The sequence below is a fragment of the Hyperoodon ampullatus genome (assembly GCF_949752795.1).
Source record: "Hyperoodon ampullatus genome assembly, chromosome: 4".
Lineage (NCBI taxonomy): Eukaryota > Metazoa > Chordata > Mammalia > Artiodactyla > Ziphiidae > Hyperoodon > Hyperoodon ampullatus.
Window position 1 is genome coordinate 140,400,085 of NC_136917.1, and position 16,855 is coordinate 140,416,939.

At 36.8% G+C, this 16,855-nt stretch overlaps 2 protein-coding genes across 2 annotated transcripts in view; one reads left to right on the forward strand and one right to left on the reverse strand.

The window, feature by feature from the left end:
- Window positions 1-329: 329 nt before the first annotated feature.
- On the forward strand, window positions 330-6,315 carry SELENOP (selenoprotein P; the record flags this gene model as incomplete). The annotated part of the gene is given in 6 exon segments (XM_079701848.1): window positions 330-532; window positions 1,268-1,480; window positions 3,126-3,243; window positions 4,913-5,249; window positions 5,252-5,259; window positions 5,261-6,315. Coding segments are annotated over 6 exon segments (1,074 nt in total). The 3' UTR covers window positions 5,456-6,315.
- Window positions 6,316-6,437: 122 nt separating this feature from the next.
- Window positions 6,438-16,855, reverse strand: part of CCDC152 (coiled-coil domain containing 152) — a gene marked incomplete at both ends in the record, with an annotated part of 30,959 nt that continues 20,541 nt past the window's right edge. The window contains 4 exons of the mRNA XM_079703676.1: window positions 6,438-6,587; window positions 7,184-7,267; window positions 9,050-9,177; window positions 14,072-14,174. Coding sequence (XP_079559802.1) covers window positions 6,438-6,587; window positions 7,184-7,267; window positions 9,050-9,177; window positions 14,072-14,174 — 465 coding nt within the window. The remainder of the gene's footprint in view (window positions 6,588-7,183; window positions 7,268-9,049; window positions 9,178-14,071; window positions 14,175-16,855) is intronic.

The window sequence follows — 16,855 nt, forward strand, 5'->3', positions numbered from 1 at the left end:
TATTTTCTCCTAGACATATATCTTCTACTAGAGAAGTACTTGGCTGCCTGTTCAGGCAGATCTCCATTGCATGCTTACTAAAGTATCTTGCTAAGCCAGATAGTTAAGAGGTCCTTTGACATCTTCCCTGACTCTGGCTGATCTTTTCCCCTTTACAGGGAGATTTGGGGCTAAGAGGCCCAACACAGTGAGTCCAACAACATGGTGACAGAATCCACTGGCTAGATATTTGTACAAAGTAGAATTGTACCTGCTGGGTTTATAGAAATTCCTTGTTATGACTGTGAAGATGACAGAAAGGTTTTCTCTTTTACAGGACAGCCCCAGCAATGTGGAAAGGCCTGGGGCTGGCCCTGGCTCTTTGTCTCCTCCCCACAGGAGGAACAGAGAGCCAGGGGCAAAGCTCCTTTTGTAAGCAACCTCCAGTCTGGAGCATAAAGGATCAAGACCCCATGCTGAACTCCTATGGTTCAGTGACGGTGGTTGCTCTTCTTCAAGCCAGCTGATACCTGTGCATACTGCAGGCATCTAGGTAAGGTAGTCTTTCTGTGGTCTAGCATTTCTTAAGGGGATAGCTATTAAATGCATACATACATAAAATAAAATAAAAAAGATATTTTTATTAAATTGCATTTTTGAAAAACGATAAAAGTTTGCCTAGAACATGTTAGAGGAAAGACAACTAGGAGGGTGTTTACAGTTGTTTTCCTGGGGCTATGGAAGCTTTTTCTTCTTTTTGTGTACCTGTATTTTATAGTACCCTACTAAATATGTATTACTTGTGTAATGAAAATGTTCTAAATTGTACTGTTGGAAATGGATTAGTTGTTTCAATATAGGAAGCAGAGACGAGAGCTTTGCTAGAGTAGAATGAACACTAGACTTGCCACCAAAGGTCTTGAGTCATTTAACAGATTTATAAATATATATTTGTTGGGTTATTTGCCAAATATTTATTGGGTACAATTCTCTGTAACTGCGAGATGGATTAAAAATATACACTTCATAGGATTAATTTGAGGACTAAATGAGCTGATGTTTGTGCAAGCGCTTGACATATTGTTTTAACTGAGCATAAGTGCTCAATAGATAATTAGAAAGACAAAAGTTTTAGTCTTTTAAAACAATGCAAAAAAGAGGTATGAGTTAAGTAAAAAATAACAGAGGAGTTTCATTTAGGAAAATAGAGTGAGGAAAAAGGGAGAAGTCACTAAAATAAAATTAAATGAAATTATTCCTTTTTTTGTATTTTTTCCAAATATTTTAGATTGGAAGACCTGCGAGTAAAACTGGAGAAAGAAGGATATTCGAACATCTCTTATGTTGTTGTTAATCATCAAGGAATCTCTTCTCGATTAAAATATGTGCATCTTAAAAATAAGGTTTCAGAGCATATTCCTGTTTACCAACAAGAAGAAAACCAAACAGATGTCTGGACTCTCTTAAATGGAACGAAAGATGACTTCCTCATATATGACAGGTGTGTACGCACATGTATACATATATGCATACACACCCACCCCCCCCAAATTAAAAGATATCTGCTTTGTATTTAATTTAATAAGTAATTTAAAATAACACGTCTGCTTTTATTACCAAATACTCAGTTTCAAAGTGAGCCCGTTCAAATGTTTGGTTTTAGTATTTTTGAAATGACTTCTTTTCACACAAGGGAATTCACCACTCCAGTAGGGAAATAAAGAAAATTGACTATACTTTTTTCCCCTGTAAACTAGCATTCTGATTAAATAGAAAGAAGGATCAATTCGTACCTCACATACAATTCTAACTTAAAAATTTTGCAGATGAATAACCATACTTTGCAGGCCACTTGCTTATCTCTAATCTAATTACTAAATTTTAAGTTTACATGCCTGCATTTCTGAACTATAAAATATGTTAATTATTTAGGTATAATCGGCATGAATCTGCTTTTGATTCCATGAACGAGTAAAACGTTTGTATTTTCAAGGAACCTCAACGCATACATTATTTGATATCACTGGGACTTCCTTGGTGGTGCAGTGGTTAAGAATCTGCCTGCCAGTGCAGGGGACATGGGTTCGAGCCCTGGTCCGGGAAGATCCCACATGCCGTGGAGCAACTAAGCCCGCGTGCCACAACTACTGAGCCTGCGCTCTAGAGCCCACAACCCACAACTACTGAGCCTGCGTGCCTTGAGCCTGTGCTCTGCAACAAGAGAAGCCACTGCAATGAGAAGCCTGAGCACCACAAGGAAGAGTAGCCCCCACTGGTCGCAACTAGAGAAAGCCCGTGCTCAGCAACAAAGACCCAATACAGCCCAAAAATACATAAATAAATAAATAAATTTGACATCACCAACATTTCTAGTTGGTGCTGGATTTTTTTTTTTTTTTTTTTTTTTTTTTTTTTTTGGCTCTTCAGGAATGGTAAGCCAGACTCTGCCAAGGCCTAAGACCTACTTGGTCTTACTCTAAATATTTTTAATATTACGTGTCATTCTTTTAGAATTGAAAACTTCTTATTCTGTTGCAAAGTGTAACCCTTTGATAGTCATATAAAATTGTATATACAGGGTAAAATAGGGGTAAGAAGGACATTTCAACTCCACTATTTCTGAAAATGCCAAGTGTTGTATTTCCATTTCTTTCACTCTACTGAAATTTTTGTTGCATCAGATATTTTTTTAAATCAGTGGTCTACTGGCCAAGACTTGAGGATCTTTTTGTTATGCTGTGATTTCTTATTGTGTGGAATTTGTGCTGCTTTAGCAGTTATGAAAGGCTCGTGTGATTTGCAGAGCCCAGTTTATGATGTCAGTGGTTTGAGCATTGATAGAATTTACAAATCAATTATAAAATTGTATTTGACCAAGTCACAATAACTAGACTGCATAGTTTTGACATTATTTGTTGTGACATATCGATTTCACATTTCAAAATCAGACTCACTATAGTCTTGTCATGACCTGACCTGGTATGCAGTGCCAGGGAGGTCGTTTGAGACCCCATTCAAGGAAATTTACTGAAGTTATGAAAAGGTCTTAGTTATAAGATCATTGAACCTACAATACCTATCCCAGATGGTGCATGAGTAGGATCATGATACAGAAAATATTGTAATGACTTTGTTATTTTTTTCAGATGTGGCCGCCTTGTATATCATCTTGGTTTGCCTTATTCCTTCCTAACTTTCTCATATGTAGAAGACTCCATTAAGACTGTTTACTGTGAAAGTAAATGTGGAAACTGCTCTCTCAAGGTATTTTTCTCAATTATTTTTACTTGGAGAAAAGAGGAAATCTTTTAAGAACTATTTAAATAAGTTAGTGTTTCATGACTAATTAGCTAGTCAATGTTTCTGTTGGTGTACTAAAAATAAACTACAACAGTAATTTTTATTAATATAATTACATATGCTTCCTTTTATATAACATATACTTTAAAACATCTTTTCAAGATCCGTATTGCTGCTTTTATCTAGAAGAAGTTTAGAAAACAAAAAATCAACGTAGATTACGTATTTCTATTACCACTGAATGATACTGCATGAATATAAGTGCTTAAAGAATTCAGTCAACATAAAATACATTATTGCAATATTCTGAATGTGCCCATATAAGAGCATAGTGATAGCAAAGATTATCCATGGCATTACCTGAAGTGGAATTAGGGCCCAGATAACTACTTAATTTACCAAGAATGTAAAACTGTCAGCTTTTCTGTGAAGCCCTTACACAGTGCACTTGGAATTACTGCATTTATTTCACAATGGAATAACTTCTTTACTCATTACTGATATTTCTCTCTTAACAACCATGAGAATATTTATTCCTTGTCATGAGAGACACTATATTTACAAGTGGTTTATAAAAAAGATACTCAAGGAATTGATTTTAACTTATATTAACTAAACTTCTTTTCCTCTCAAATTGAGAAGGAAAATCATTCCAAACAGTGTTTCCTTGACAGAGCAAGTGGGCAAAATTTGAACTCAGGTTTAAAAATAATTTTGAATTTTTATTTCTAAAATAAAGGAAGCTCTGCTTCCTTTATATTTTTCCCAACTCTAAAGAAAGCCATTCAGATTTTAATGAATCACTTAAGTTGTTAAGAAGCTCAACAGTTTAATTACTCTAGTTATGTCATTTTTCACATTTTAATCTTCATAATAATACCGTGAGGGTTATTTTACTGCTTTTACAGATGAGGAGACTGAAGTAATGCAAATAAAGTATTAACTCAATGTCTAACTTATACTAAGTGCTTAATGAATGTTAGCAATATTGATTCCTCATATTTTGGGACTTTTTTTCAGTATTTTGCATTTTCACAAATGCCTAATAGTTGTAAATATACCTAGGTATTTTGAAACAAAGGTAGAAACAATTCTCATAACATGTGTAAAGTTTACAAACATCTGTAAATAGAAATAATATATCGTATTATCTGATATGTCAAATCAGATTGGAGTTTTTCTATTTCATTGCATCCTAGATGCCACCAATTATATGACACATTATTTATGTGTTATTAAAAACTGCTGTCAGAGTAGGATACAATACTATAACACTATCAATAGTAGGATGCATTCCAATTTTAAAGATATTAAAATGTGAAAAAAATACATTGTACAATCAATGAAATATAGTAATTGGTTTTTTGGAACCAATACGTATATCAAATTGTTTATGTTTTTAATTAAACACTATTAAGTTCTCAAAAGTAATTCAGAAACAACCAGAAAATGTACCATTTATTAGTTGTATGCTAAAATCCAGTGGAATTTATAAGTTTTCAAAACCTTCAAAATACCAAATCATATCACTTAGTGTTTGAATTTCATATATGTTACCTTTACAAATCATTTTTTCATGCATTCCTGCTAAATCTATAAATTTGTTGGTAAGTGATTTATAAATTTATTCCAGACACTGGAAGATGAAGGCTTCTGTAAAAATGTATCTTTGGCTACTGAGGAAAAAACAACCGAGGCTCCACAGCCTCATCACCATCACCATCATCATCACCATCTTGAGAACGGTCATCTTTCAGAGTATCCAAAACCAGAAGCACCAGATAACCCTGAGCATCCCCCTCCTTCAGATCTTCATCACCACCATAGGCACAGGGGTCACCAAAGACAGGGTCACTCAGAGAACTGAGATACATTACAACTTTCTGTTCCACAAAAGAAGCTCTGACGAAGTGGATGCATAAATCAGTTACTCTGAAAATTTCCCAAAGATTCAGAATCAGCTCTGAGTAGCTGATGATGACACTGCCGACATCTGATATTTGAAAAAACAGGGTCTGCAGTCACCTGACAGTGTAAAGAAAACCTCCCCTCTTTATGTAGCTGACAGGGCCTTCTGGCAGAGGAGCACGTCACTGAATCTTGACAGTGACGTTTGCCTCCAGCTGCCTGCTGGGCAAGTCAGCAGCTCAACCCTACAGAAGCCAGCACCAAATGAAGCTGAAAAAAGAAGGCAGAAATGTGAAAATGACCTCCAAATTAAATATTTAAAATCGGATATACTGCCTAAGTCAGTCTAGACAATTACATTTCCAGCATTTTTATAAGCTACCTAATTAATAGTGATCCAAAAATAGGAATTGGATTTGTGTAAACATGGAGAAATTGGCTTCCACATTTTAAAATTTAAGTCAAAAATTTTTTACCCCCAACCATATTTTTATTACAGGGCAACTGAAAGGTGGTTGCAGCATTTGGTTAATATGTTTTTCTTTTTCTTTCTCCAGCATTCTACTTGCATTAATGAGAACAGAAACATAAACTATGACCTAGGGGTTTCTGTTTGATAGTCGGCAATTTAGAATGGAGGAAGAACAACAAAGACATGTTTTCCATTTTTTTCTTTACTTATTTCTCAAACAATATTATCTTTGTCTTTTTAATCTTACGTTTTTAACAAATTAAACCTTTAAAGAAAGAAGTGATTTCTGTCTTTTCAGATCCAGAAATACTCATACATGAATATTTTGCTATGATTACATTTTAGATATCCATTTAGACTCATATCTTGATTTTTACTATCACATATGAATGAAGTCTTTATATCTTGCTTTCTTTGTCTAGCATTGTATCATACTCTTTAAAATTTAAGATTGCCAGTCTTGAAAGATAGGTGGGAAACGATAAAAGAATGTTGTCTATCTCTTGATTGCTTAGAAAGTATTTCCATAGTCAATGATGGTTCAATAGGTAAATTAAGTCCTATAAACCTGAACTTTTTTATGGTTAATACTATTAAGCAAAAATGCAGAACACGATTGGCAAAAGTGTGCATATGTTTAAATAAACTCAATGAAGTTTAAAGCTGTCTTTTTGTTTTCATTGTAATTACTTAGGTAGTATGTTATATTGACAATAGAAGTGAATTTTCAATTGCTTTTAAAGAAATTAAATAGCAACTAATGAATTTACTTCCATACTCAAAACCGTCTACGCTTAAAATAAGAATCTTTGCCAGCAAGTTTAAATTGAGAATCTTTGCTAACAGAGAGGCGTTGCTCTAAATCGTGAATGGTATTACGAAGAACTGCAATCTCCTTGTTTTTTTCTTCTTGAAGATGCTGAAGCTTCTAAATAGAGCAGAAAAATTTTGTTATTGCAGTTCATAAATAATAAGATTAAGTACAAGGAACAACAAAACAACAGCAAAAACTATGCTTCTGGTTTAAGTAGAAGTAGGTATTTAAAAAGATACCATATTTTGAAAGGTCTATAATTTTGCTTTTGTGGGATTTAATGGGGTAAAACTGGTACAAGGATACAAAAACACACATTAGCACCATTTGTTTTAGTTTGTTCCCTTCTCCCTATATAGCTTGAAATTATAAACCATAAATAAAGGAGTTGAACAAGAAGTAATCTGCTATCTGAGTACCTAAATAACTTCAGAATAGTAAGTCAGTCTTAGTTCAAAGTACATTATAGAATTCCTTAGATGCTCCAAAGAGTCAGAGGACTTCTCTAATGTTTTAATTTACTACTAAGATTTACTAGTTTAAATTGAAAGAGACTTATAAAGATTATTAAAAATCTAATATCTTTCTGATTGTGTGATATATTTTAAGGAAAACTGTTAAGTATGTTGTTAGTAAACATAACCTTTATGGAAACACACTAAGAGAATTAATTTTTTTAAGCAACAGCTGTGGAAGAAAAACTCACATACCCTTCTGTAGATACTGTGTGGCGAAACAGTAGAATCTGGATATGATTTTGATTTAGTTTGAACTCTTGCTAGTTTGGCGTCAAACTGAATCAAGTTTAAAAAGAAAGTTGAGAACATTCTAGTTAAACAATTAGAAACAAATGTTTCTATAAATATAAGTATAATCCATTGTATCCTTAGACATATAATCTGTAATTCAAGTGTATTCACTGTATAACAGAAGATAGAAAAGTCTTTAAGAAAGAACAAGGAATACCCAAAGAAGATTAACTCTGGCTGCATTTTAAAATTACCTGGGGAGATTTTTTAAAGAACCAAATACCTGGACACTACCTTAGAAATTCTGGGGTGGGGTCAGCAATATTTTTTTCTCAAGACATCAGTTGATTCTATCATGGAGGATTAAGAATCTAGTTAATTAGGGTTGAGAATCTAGTTAACTTAAAGATAGGTAAAAATATTTTCATGTTACTATGAGTGTTCTTTGTAAAGAGTATGTAGTATAATCAACAGTCATGGGAGAAAAACATATACCCTTCTGCAGAAACTTTTAAGCTAAATAGTAGAATTTGGATATGATTTTATTGATTTAGTTTGAACTCTTGCTGGTTTGGCATTAAACTGAATTGGGTTAAAAAAATTCTCATGGGCCGTTGTTACAGTCATATTTTTTGCAAAATCTTCCATTATAATTTTTCCTTCAGGTTGAATTTAATGTAGCCTCACTGTGAACTAAGAATAAACTCTGTGAGATTGTGTTCTGGTTTGGGGAGAGAAATGGATAGTTATAATGAAGATAAATAGCAAAGAGTTCTGTATATCAAACAACAAACTTGGGCTAGGCCAGTGACAGGGCCAGGATGGCAAACAAAATGCACATTCCCAATCAGTGGATTAGAAGTTGATGGCCAATCTTGAAACACAGTCAATTGTCTCTCAGTTGGCCATCCATCCCTCACTGTGGTTTGTGGGTACACTTGACCAGAAGGCAGGAACAGCATCAAAGAGCCTCGAAAGTCAACATCAGTCCCCTTTTGCTCAATAATTATAGAATCTTCAACACTGTATCTCACCAAGCACCTCAGGATACCAAACTTTAAAGAACATGAAAATTAGGTTATCTTAACTAAGTAGGTGAATTCTAACAATGTAAGGTAAAGTGGGAGTCAAGCTGAGGGAAGAATGATGGAAAGGGAGATTAGAAGGATCTAGACAAAAATGTAAAGGGCAAATATATTGTCAAAATATCAATGTCTTTGAGATTCTGACATCTGATTAAACAACCAACTGAGAAGGCTTTTGACCCAAGAACCGGAACCTCAGCCTTTGAGATGCCCTATTTAAAGTCCCTTTTAAAAAATCTGGTTTGTCTGCCTCTATATTTCTACATATTTATTGGGAACAAATTAGTCTCTTTTAATTTTAAATAAAGAAAAAGAAATTTCCAGTTAGTTCACCAGGGTTCCACGATTTCTGCTGAGGAGAGAGTAATGTTAAGGATTAGAAACACTCTTCCCACAGCTGGAATGGTAGTCCTAAAAAGGCTGCATAGACTCAGCTGTAAAATGCAGGTAATAGGAGTTATCTGTCTCTGCTGTCAGAGGAAAATACCCTCTGGAAACCAGGACCTTTTGAATGACTGAAGAGCCCCACCTTGAGGCCAAGTGCTGAAAGGCAGTGTAGCTAACAGTTGTACTGTACAAGGTTTAAGCATTGCATGTGGTAGATGAAGAATGAGCATGTGTGAAGCCCTCTCACAGGGTTGTTTCTAATCCTGAAATTTATCTCACTCTGATGACAAATAACCAAAGTATGGCCTAGACTAAGGGGTGCATCCTCAAATCTAGCAGAGCCTTAAACACTTACCTCTAGCTGTAGTTTGATTATTTCACTTTGTTTTTCCTTTTCTTGAGTTCTTAACTTTGCATTTAACTCTGAAATTTCCACCTCCTTTTTCTCTATCAGTTCTTTATTCTTTTCTTCACTTAATTCAACTGCATAAAAACATAAATTCATCTTAACATTTCAAAAATCTTAAAAGATTTTTTTTGAATTTTAAACAATCTACAAGAAAGTGGAATTTATTAATAAAAACATGTATTTTAGAAACTACATGCAGGGTAGCTTTTATATATATATATATATATATATATATATATATATATATTTTTTTTTTGCGGTATGCCCACTGCTGTGGCCTCTCCCGTTGCGGAGCACATGCTCCGGATGCGCAGGCCCAGCGGCCATGGCTCACGGGCCCAGCCGCTCCGCGGCATGTGGGATCTTCCCGGATCGGGGTGGATCGGGGCATGAACCCGTGTCCGCTGCATCAGCAGGTGGACTCTCAACCACTGCGCCACCAGGGAAGCCCGCTTTTATATATTTTTAACAAGCTCCTGAAAAATGCTTGCGACGCAAAGGTTGCCCATTGAATGCTTTTGAATGAATAAACTAATTTGTACTCAAATATCTAGAGAATAATATTCTGTAAATGCCTAGAGAATAAATAGGAGATTTAATGGTTAAAGAGGGACAAAAATCCTGGGCTCCTAGTTATAGAAGGCCTTAAATTACAGGATGACTCTAGAACTACATCAGCTTTTTCTGGCTCCCTTACCATTTCCCTTCATAAGCATTTTGTCCAATAAATTTCTTTGACTGTCTACTCCCATCTTGTCAGCTCCTTGGAGGACCTGAGCTAGCACAAGAAAACAGGTATGATGGGGCACTTACTGCTTTGTAAGAAATGAGGAAGCCATCATTAGTGGTATATGGAGTACTGGTAGTTCCTAGTACACAACGGGGGTCTGATTGCTGAAGATTTTACCAGAAGTAATCTGGGGGAAATGTCCTGGTGGAGGTGAATGCCTTGCAGGTGTAATTGTTCAGGCATTTGAAAGATAGAGGGAAACGATGCCCACAAAGACAGTAGAGTTGGAGAGTTACTGCTAAATTAAATTGACATCCTACTGAGGGATAATGAGAAACAGCTGTTAACAAGAATTTAAAGATTTAAAGAATAGGTGTGGCTAATTATTAGAGAAATGCAAATCATAACTACAATGAGGTATCACCTCACACTGGTTAGAATGAGCATCATCAGAAAATCTACAAACAACAAATGCTGGAGAGGGTGTGGAGAAAAGGGAACCCTCTTGCACTGTTGGTGGGAATGTAAATTGATACAGCCACTATGGAGAACAGTATGGAGGTTCCTTAAAAAATGAAAAGTAGAATTACCATATGACCCAGCAATCGCACTACTGGGCATATACCCAGAGAAAACCATAATTCAAAAAGACACATGCACCCCAGTGTTCATTGCAGCACTACTTACAATAGCCAGGTCATGGAAACAACCTAAATGCCCACTGACAGACGAATGGATAAAGAAGATGTGGTACATATATACAATGGCATATTACTCAGCCATAAAAAGGAACGAAATTGGGGCATTTGCAGAGATGTGGATGGACCTAGAGACTGTCATACAGAGTGAAGTAAGTCAGAAAGAGAAAAACAAATGTCATATATTAATGCATATATGTGGAATCTAGAAAAATGGTACAAATGAATGGGTTTGTAAGGCAGAAATAGAGACACATATGTAGAGAACAAACGTATGGACACTAAGGGTGGGGGGGGATGGTGGTGGTGGGACGAATTGGGAGATTGGGATTGACATATATACACTAATATGTATAAAATAGGTAACTAATAAAAACCTGCTGTATTAAAAAAATTAAATTCAAAAAAGAAAAAAAAAAGAAAAGGAAAACAAAACAAAACAAAAAGAATAGGTGTGAGAGCCAGAGGGACTCCTTGGTAGCTTACAAACAGGCTCTCACCAACTCTAGTGGAAGAGCAGGTAGAGCTGAGCAACAGAAAATCTAATCATTAAAGTTGCAGAACTCCAGAGATGTTGAAATGTTCAGCCAAAACAGGTCTGCTATGCTAAATTAGGGTCCTAGTTGGGAACACCTAAGATCCTGAAAAATAGGACAGGAACATCTGGATAAACACCTGTGAGGATGCTGGCTGTGACAACTCTCCTAAATCCTCGGAAATTGCAGACCTACTTTTTCCTATTAAGAACTAGCACTAACCTAGCTGATGAAAGATGCTGCAGAAGCTCCTCTCAGAAGATGCCCTTCCCTCCTCTTTTGGCTGCTAGGCCAATAACTAGGGTTAAAGTGCAGTATAACCTGGTTGGGGGAGTGCTGGGGCTGATAAGGGGGGAAAGTGATTATACCCCAGAGAGCGGCAAGAATTAGCTAGGTTGTATTGGAAAGAGCCATGTGAATACCCTTGAGAATGGACTTTGAGGGTGCTGGATAGAAGAAGACTAAAAGTAAGACTAGGTAAGCAAGAATTCATTGACTTGAAGATACTTTTTAGGGACAGGGGACATAATACCCTAGCAAGGACCTAGGATATGGGAAAACTCTGTTAGAGCAGCCTTAGACCTCTAGAGAAAGCACTGGCTAAAGCTGAGTGAAGTGGGAACACCTGAGATGCCTTGGCAGATAGTAGAGAAAGGCATAAGGAGGCTCTCAAAAGTTGGCGTGCTTGAGTGGATATGTTATGTGAGGCAAGATAACTCAGCAAAAGATCATGTTCCTTAGGAGGGCCCAGAAGACACACTATTAACCAAGACCACAAGGAATGTGCTGGTGAGAGAAAAACCAGCACCACCAAGATCAATGGTCGCTCTCATCTGCAAGCTCGGGCTGACAGAAGAGGTGGGTATAAAGTTGGGCTCATTAATATCTATGGGGATGGTGTCCCCCCTCCCCCACCAAGTTGTAGAAGCCAGATGATGGTGCTTAACTGCCAAAAACCAGGAGGCCACAATTATCATAATGAGCAGGAAGGCCAGAGAGCGGCCAAAGGGGCTTGATTTTCGAGAGTTGAAGAGTTAGTTAATAGATGAGCAGCCAAGCTGCTGAACACCTAGTACAAAAGAATCCAAATGGAGGAACAGGAGGCTGAGGGTACATGCCCCAGTTAAAAATTATTATCCTTTGCTCGGTTCCCCAGTCTGAACCACGTTTTTGGTCTAGAACCTGCTGGCTGAAAAGACACGGTTAGGTCCCTAGGAGGAAGAACATTTCAACAATCCCTCTTCTAGGTTTCTCCTGAGGAAGAAACATCCACAAGAACCATGGAGAACCTGCTATCTGAACTCCTGTGGAGAAGTAGGTCTGTGTAGTATAAGGAGGGGACAGTTGTGGCCATGAAAATGCATCTTTCAGATCTTCAACTTCAGGGAACATAATTGGCTCGTTGTCTTCATGACCATGTTTATGCTGAGGTCATGATTCCCAAGAGCTGCTCCTAGCCAGTGACTGAACTTGGCAGGGACACTAAGGCAGACTTGTTCCTGAGAGTTGTAGAACTTGGTTGATGGGCAAATTTGGCCCAACTTTGCTGAAACTTTCTTATAAGTGTGTCACAGTCTAAGACTTCTCCTGCCCAACACACCTTCCTTTCTTCTCTTCTTCACAGAGGTTAAACCTGTATCATAAACCCACGGCTAACTCCGTCTCCCCCAGTTCCCTCCCTATCTACCCTCACAAATGTTTGCCTTAACAAACCTCTTGAATGTCTAATTCTGTCTAGGCATCTGCTTCTCAGAGAACCCAAAGAAACTGCAAAACTCTTTTCTAAAATGACTGTATAATTTTGTAGTCCCACTAGTAATGTATGAGGGTTCCAATAGCTCCACATCCTCACCAACACTTGGCATTGATAGTTTTATAGAATATTTTAGCAGTTCTAAAAGGTGCAACGTGGTATCTCATTGTGGTTTTAATTTGCATTTCCCTACTAACCAATTATGTTGAACGTGTTTTCATGTGCTTACTTTCCATCTGTATTTCTCTGGGGAAGTGTCCAAATATTTTGCCCATTTCCTTACTGGGTTGTTTGACTTCTTATTGAGTTATAAGAGTTCTTCATAGATTTTGGACATAAGTCCTTTATCAGCTATGCATTTGTAAGTATTATCTCCCTGTCTATGGCCTGTCTTTTCATTTTCTTAACAGTGTTGAAGAACAGAAGTTAATAGTTTTGAAGAAGTTCAATTTAGAACTTTTTTCCTTTATTTTTTGTACTTTTTGTTTCTTTCTAAGAAATTGTGACTAACTCAGGGTCACAAAGGTTATCTTCTATGCTTTCTTCTACTTGTCTTATAGATGTAGGTTTACATTCAGACTTACAATCCATTTCAAGTTAATTTTTTTTTTTTTTTTTTTTTTTTTTTTTGCGATACGCGGGCCTCTCACTGTTGTGGCCTCTCCCGTTCGGAGCACAGGCTCCAGATGTGCAGGCTCAGCGGCCATGGCTCACGGGCCTAGCTGCTCTGTGGCATGTGGGATCTTCCCTGACAGGGGCACGAACCCGTGTCCCCTGCATCGGCAGGCGGACTCTCAACCACTGCGCCACCAGGGAAGCCCTTTTTCAAGTTAATTTTTGCATATGGTGTGCATCTAGGCTCATTAAGAAAGTTTTTAATACCTTTATGAAACCAGTTAACTCTCAACATAATTTCATGAGACTTTGCTGAAGGAAGAATATTTCATTAGTGAAATTATATTCAATATGCTGAGTATATAAATATCAAAGTTAACTATACATTTTATATTAATTTTACAATGATATTAACTATTTCACAGTAAATAATGTTAAGTGCAAACTCCATGAGTCCAATTTCTAAATGTTATAATTTATATCACATAAATATATAGAAAGGAACAAAAACTAAATTCAAATGTGTCAAGGCAATGTTTATTCAGAATACTGGCAATTACTGAAAAAAGTTTATATATCTGTGTAAATTGTTTTATGGTATCTTAGAATTCAGTAAATTAAAAATAAATAACTTACCTTTTTTCTGCATATCTTGATAAAGTTTTGTTATTTCTGCCTTATGTCCCTCCTCCTTGATTTTCATTTCACTCATAAGTTTGGCAATACTATTCTTATATTCCTAAAGATTAAAATATACATTCATCCTTCAATTTGAGTATGTGTAGACAACTTTTGATTAATTAGAAAGATGAAATTTTCAAAGTTTATATTAATTTTTTGGTATATAATCATATCTAGAGGGGAAAGATATTGTTCATTGTTTGAATGATCAGCTTTGAGAAGGACCAATTTCTGGTCCAAGTAGATAGAGACCATCTAGAGACAATGATTTTTTATCTTTGTCTCTGAATTCTCATCACTATATTCACAGCATATCATAGATGCTCAAAATACTTTGTTTAATTGTATGAATAAATGCCGTGACAGCATTAAAATATGTCAAAAAAGCGCCAAAGCTATATATCTATATATCTATATATCTATATCTATATATATATATTTTTTGCGGTACGCGGGCCTCTCACTGTTGTGGCCTCTCCCGTTGCGGAGCACAGGCTCCGGACGCGCAGGCTCAGTAGCCATGGCTCACGGGCCCAGCCGCTCCGCGGCATGTGGGATCCTCCCGGACCAGGGCATGAACCCACGTCCCCTGCATTGGCAGGCGGACTCTCAACCACTGCGCCACCAGGGAAGCCCCAAAGCTATATTTTAAAGCCAACTTTAGGCACTGTTTAATGGCCTGTGAGCTTACCCTAATGTAGGATGAATCCCTTTGAATGTGGGCTGAATTTCTGTTTCTGAAAATTATATAAACATTCCTAATTCCCAGAAGGAGGTTAAGCATTACCTATGGTAAGGGTTAGTTTTATGGGGAGACTAAAGAAGGATGAATTTGGGGTTTGAGAAGTGCTCAACAGCCTCCTGAGGTTAGTGTCTTAGGTTGTTGAAGCACAGAAGTGATTTATTATGCTAATACGGGGAGTGGCATTGAGAGAGGTGTTGAGAGAGAAATCCTCCAAAGACAAAATTTACAATTTTTCCAGAGGTATGTTTCCACGTAGAGAAACCACTCGCAGGAGAAAAGGAAAGCAGGGAGAATAAAAGTGAGGTGGGATAGTAAGAAAGAGACAACGATCAAGGCAAGAGGCCCAGAAAAATCTCTAAATACCATAAAAGCAGGGACTTTGTTTTTACTCACTGTTGTATTCCTAGTATATACTAGGAATATACCTAGTATATATACCTAGTATATATATACCTAGTATAACTCCTAGTATATATCCCTTGATATATATATTTTGAATGAATGAGAGTGCAAATAAGAATTAAGTCAGAGGTTCTTAGCCTAGACCCAGTGAATAGCTCCTCTAGATTATCAGAAATTCAAGAGGATATAGTCAGGAGTCCTACTTGGGCTACTTTTTTTGCCAGGCAACTTGCATGAATGGCTGAACATATCCAACCATTGCCTTTGATTAAAGCTGGGCAGGTGACTAAAGGGGTGGATCTCATAAACTGCTATCTTTTCTATGTTTGTATCTAGATTTCTAGATGGACAACTATAGAGTGCCTTTCATAAACTACTCCTGACTCAGATGGTTGCATTAAACAGTTGCTGCCCTGGGAAACCACAAGAGACAAATCTATGTATCTTTTCCCCATTGACTTTGCCACCTGAAATGTTGCCATTAATTTGGTAAGACCCAGGATTTTCACTGCAGCCTCGAGGCATAAGGCTATCCTAAATGTCTGGGCTGGGGCCAGGCTGTATCTCATTAGGTTCTTCTCCCCTAGTTTAGCCTGTGCCAGCCCCAAGGAGTCCAATCCTTTCTTCTTTTTAAGAGGACAAAGTTCCAACAAGTTATTCTTGGTTGCCTTCTTTTCATTTGCTTTCTGGGAACTTTAAATTCCAAGGGACAGCTTCTGGTTATATTTTTGTTCTTATAAAACTTAATAATTCTTAACATATTCCATAAATATGGCCGTTAAGTAACTCCTAAGTTTGTTTCTAGGGAGTGGTTCTCCATACGTTTTGGATGTGCCTGGAGGTTTTGTACTAGAGAACTTTCATTGGATTGAGGTAATCTTTAGTTTGCTTTGGACAGCAATTAGTAAGTTCAGAATCTTGGATCACGGCCTTTTCTCTGTAATTCCCATCCCTCTGAAAATTCATAGTATTCTAGATAAAGCAGTATTCTATGACTTGACATTTTAAAAGAGAAAAGAGGCAAAAATTTTCCCCCTTTCGCTCTGTCCCAGTTACACCCTGACTTCACATTTATTGTTGAATTCTAGAGGCAAGATATGAAAATGATGGAAAAATAAAGGAAACAGAGGAAAGGAAAAATAAAGGATGGGATATAATCCAGAGATATTTAAATTATTTCAAAATTGGTGATGAGAAGCTAAATTTTCCAGAGCACAGTCAGATGCTATTCATTACTCCTGAGTATTACCCAGAAGCCCTGGAAGGGTTACAGAATTAGCCTGTATTTCTTCAAAGGCTCCTCAAGTGAAGAACCAGATTGAAATAGAGATGATCCTTCAAGTTGAAGTTCTAAGCTGGATACAGATCCAAGTTGAGTTTTGGAAATCTTAGGTCTGCCAGAGTTTGACATATTGGCTCTCAGGAGATGAGAAAAAATTAGCATAATAAACTTCCCAAAGGGCAGAGGGGGGGAACTTACATTTACTGAGGACATTTTATGTTCTAGGTACTGTGTTTTATGTTCTATAATTGCCATCATGGCACTGTTCTTATAGGAGAGAAGAAAACGTAGCAGAGGGTATGTTGGCCTT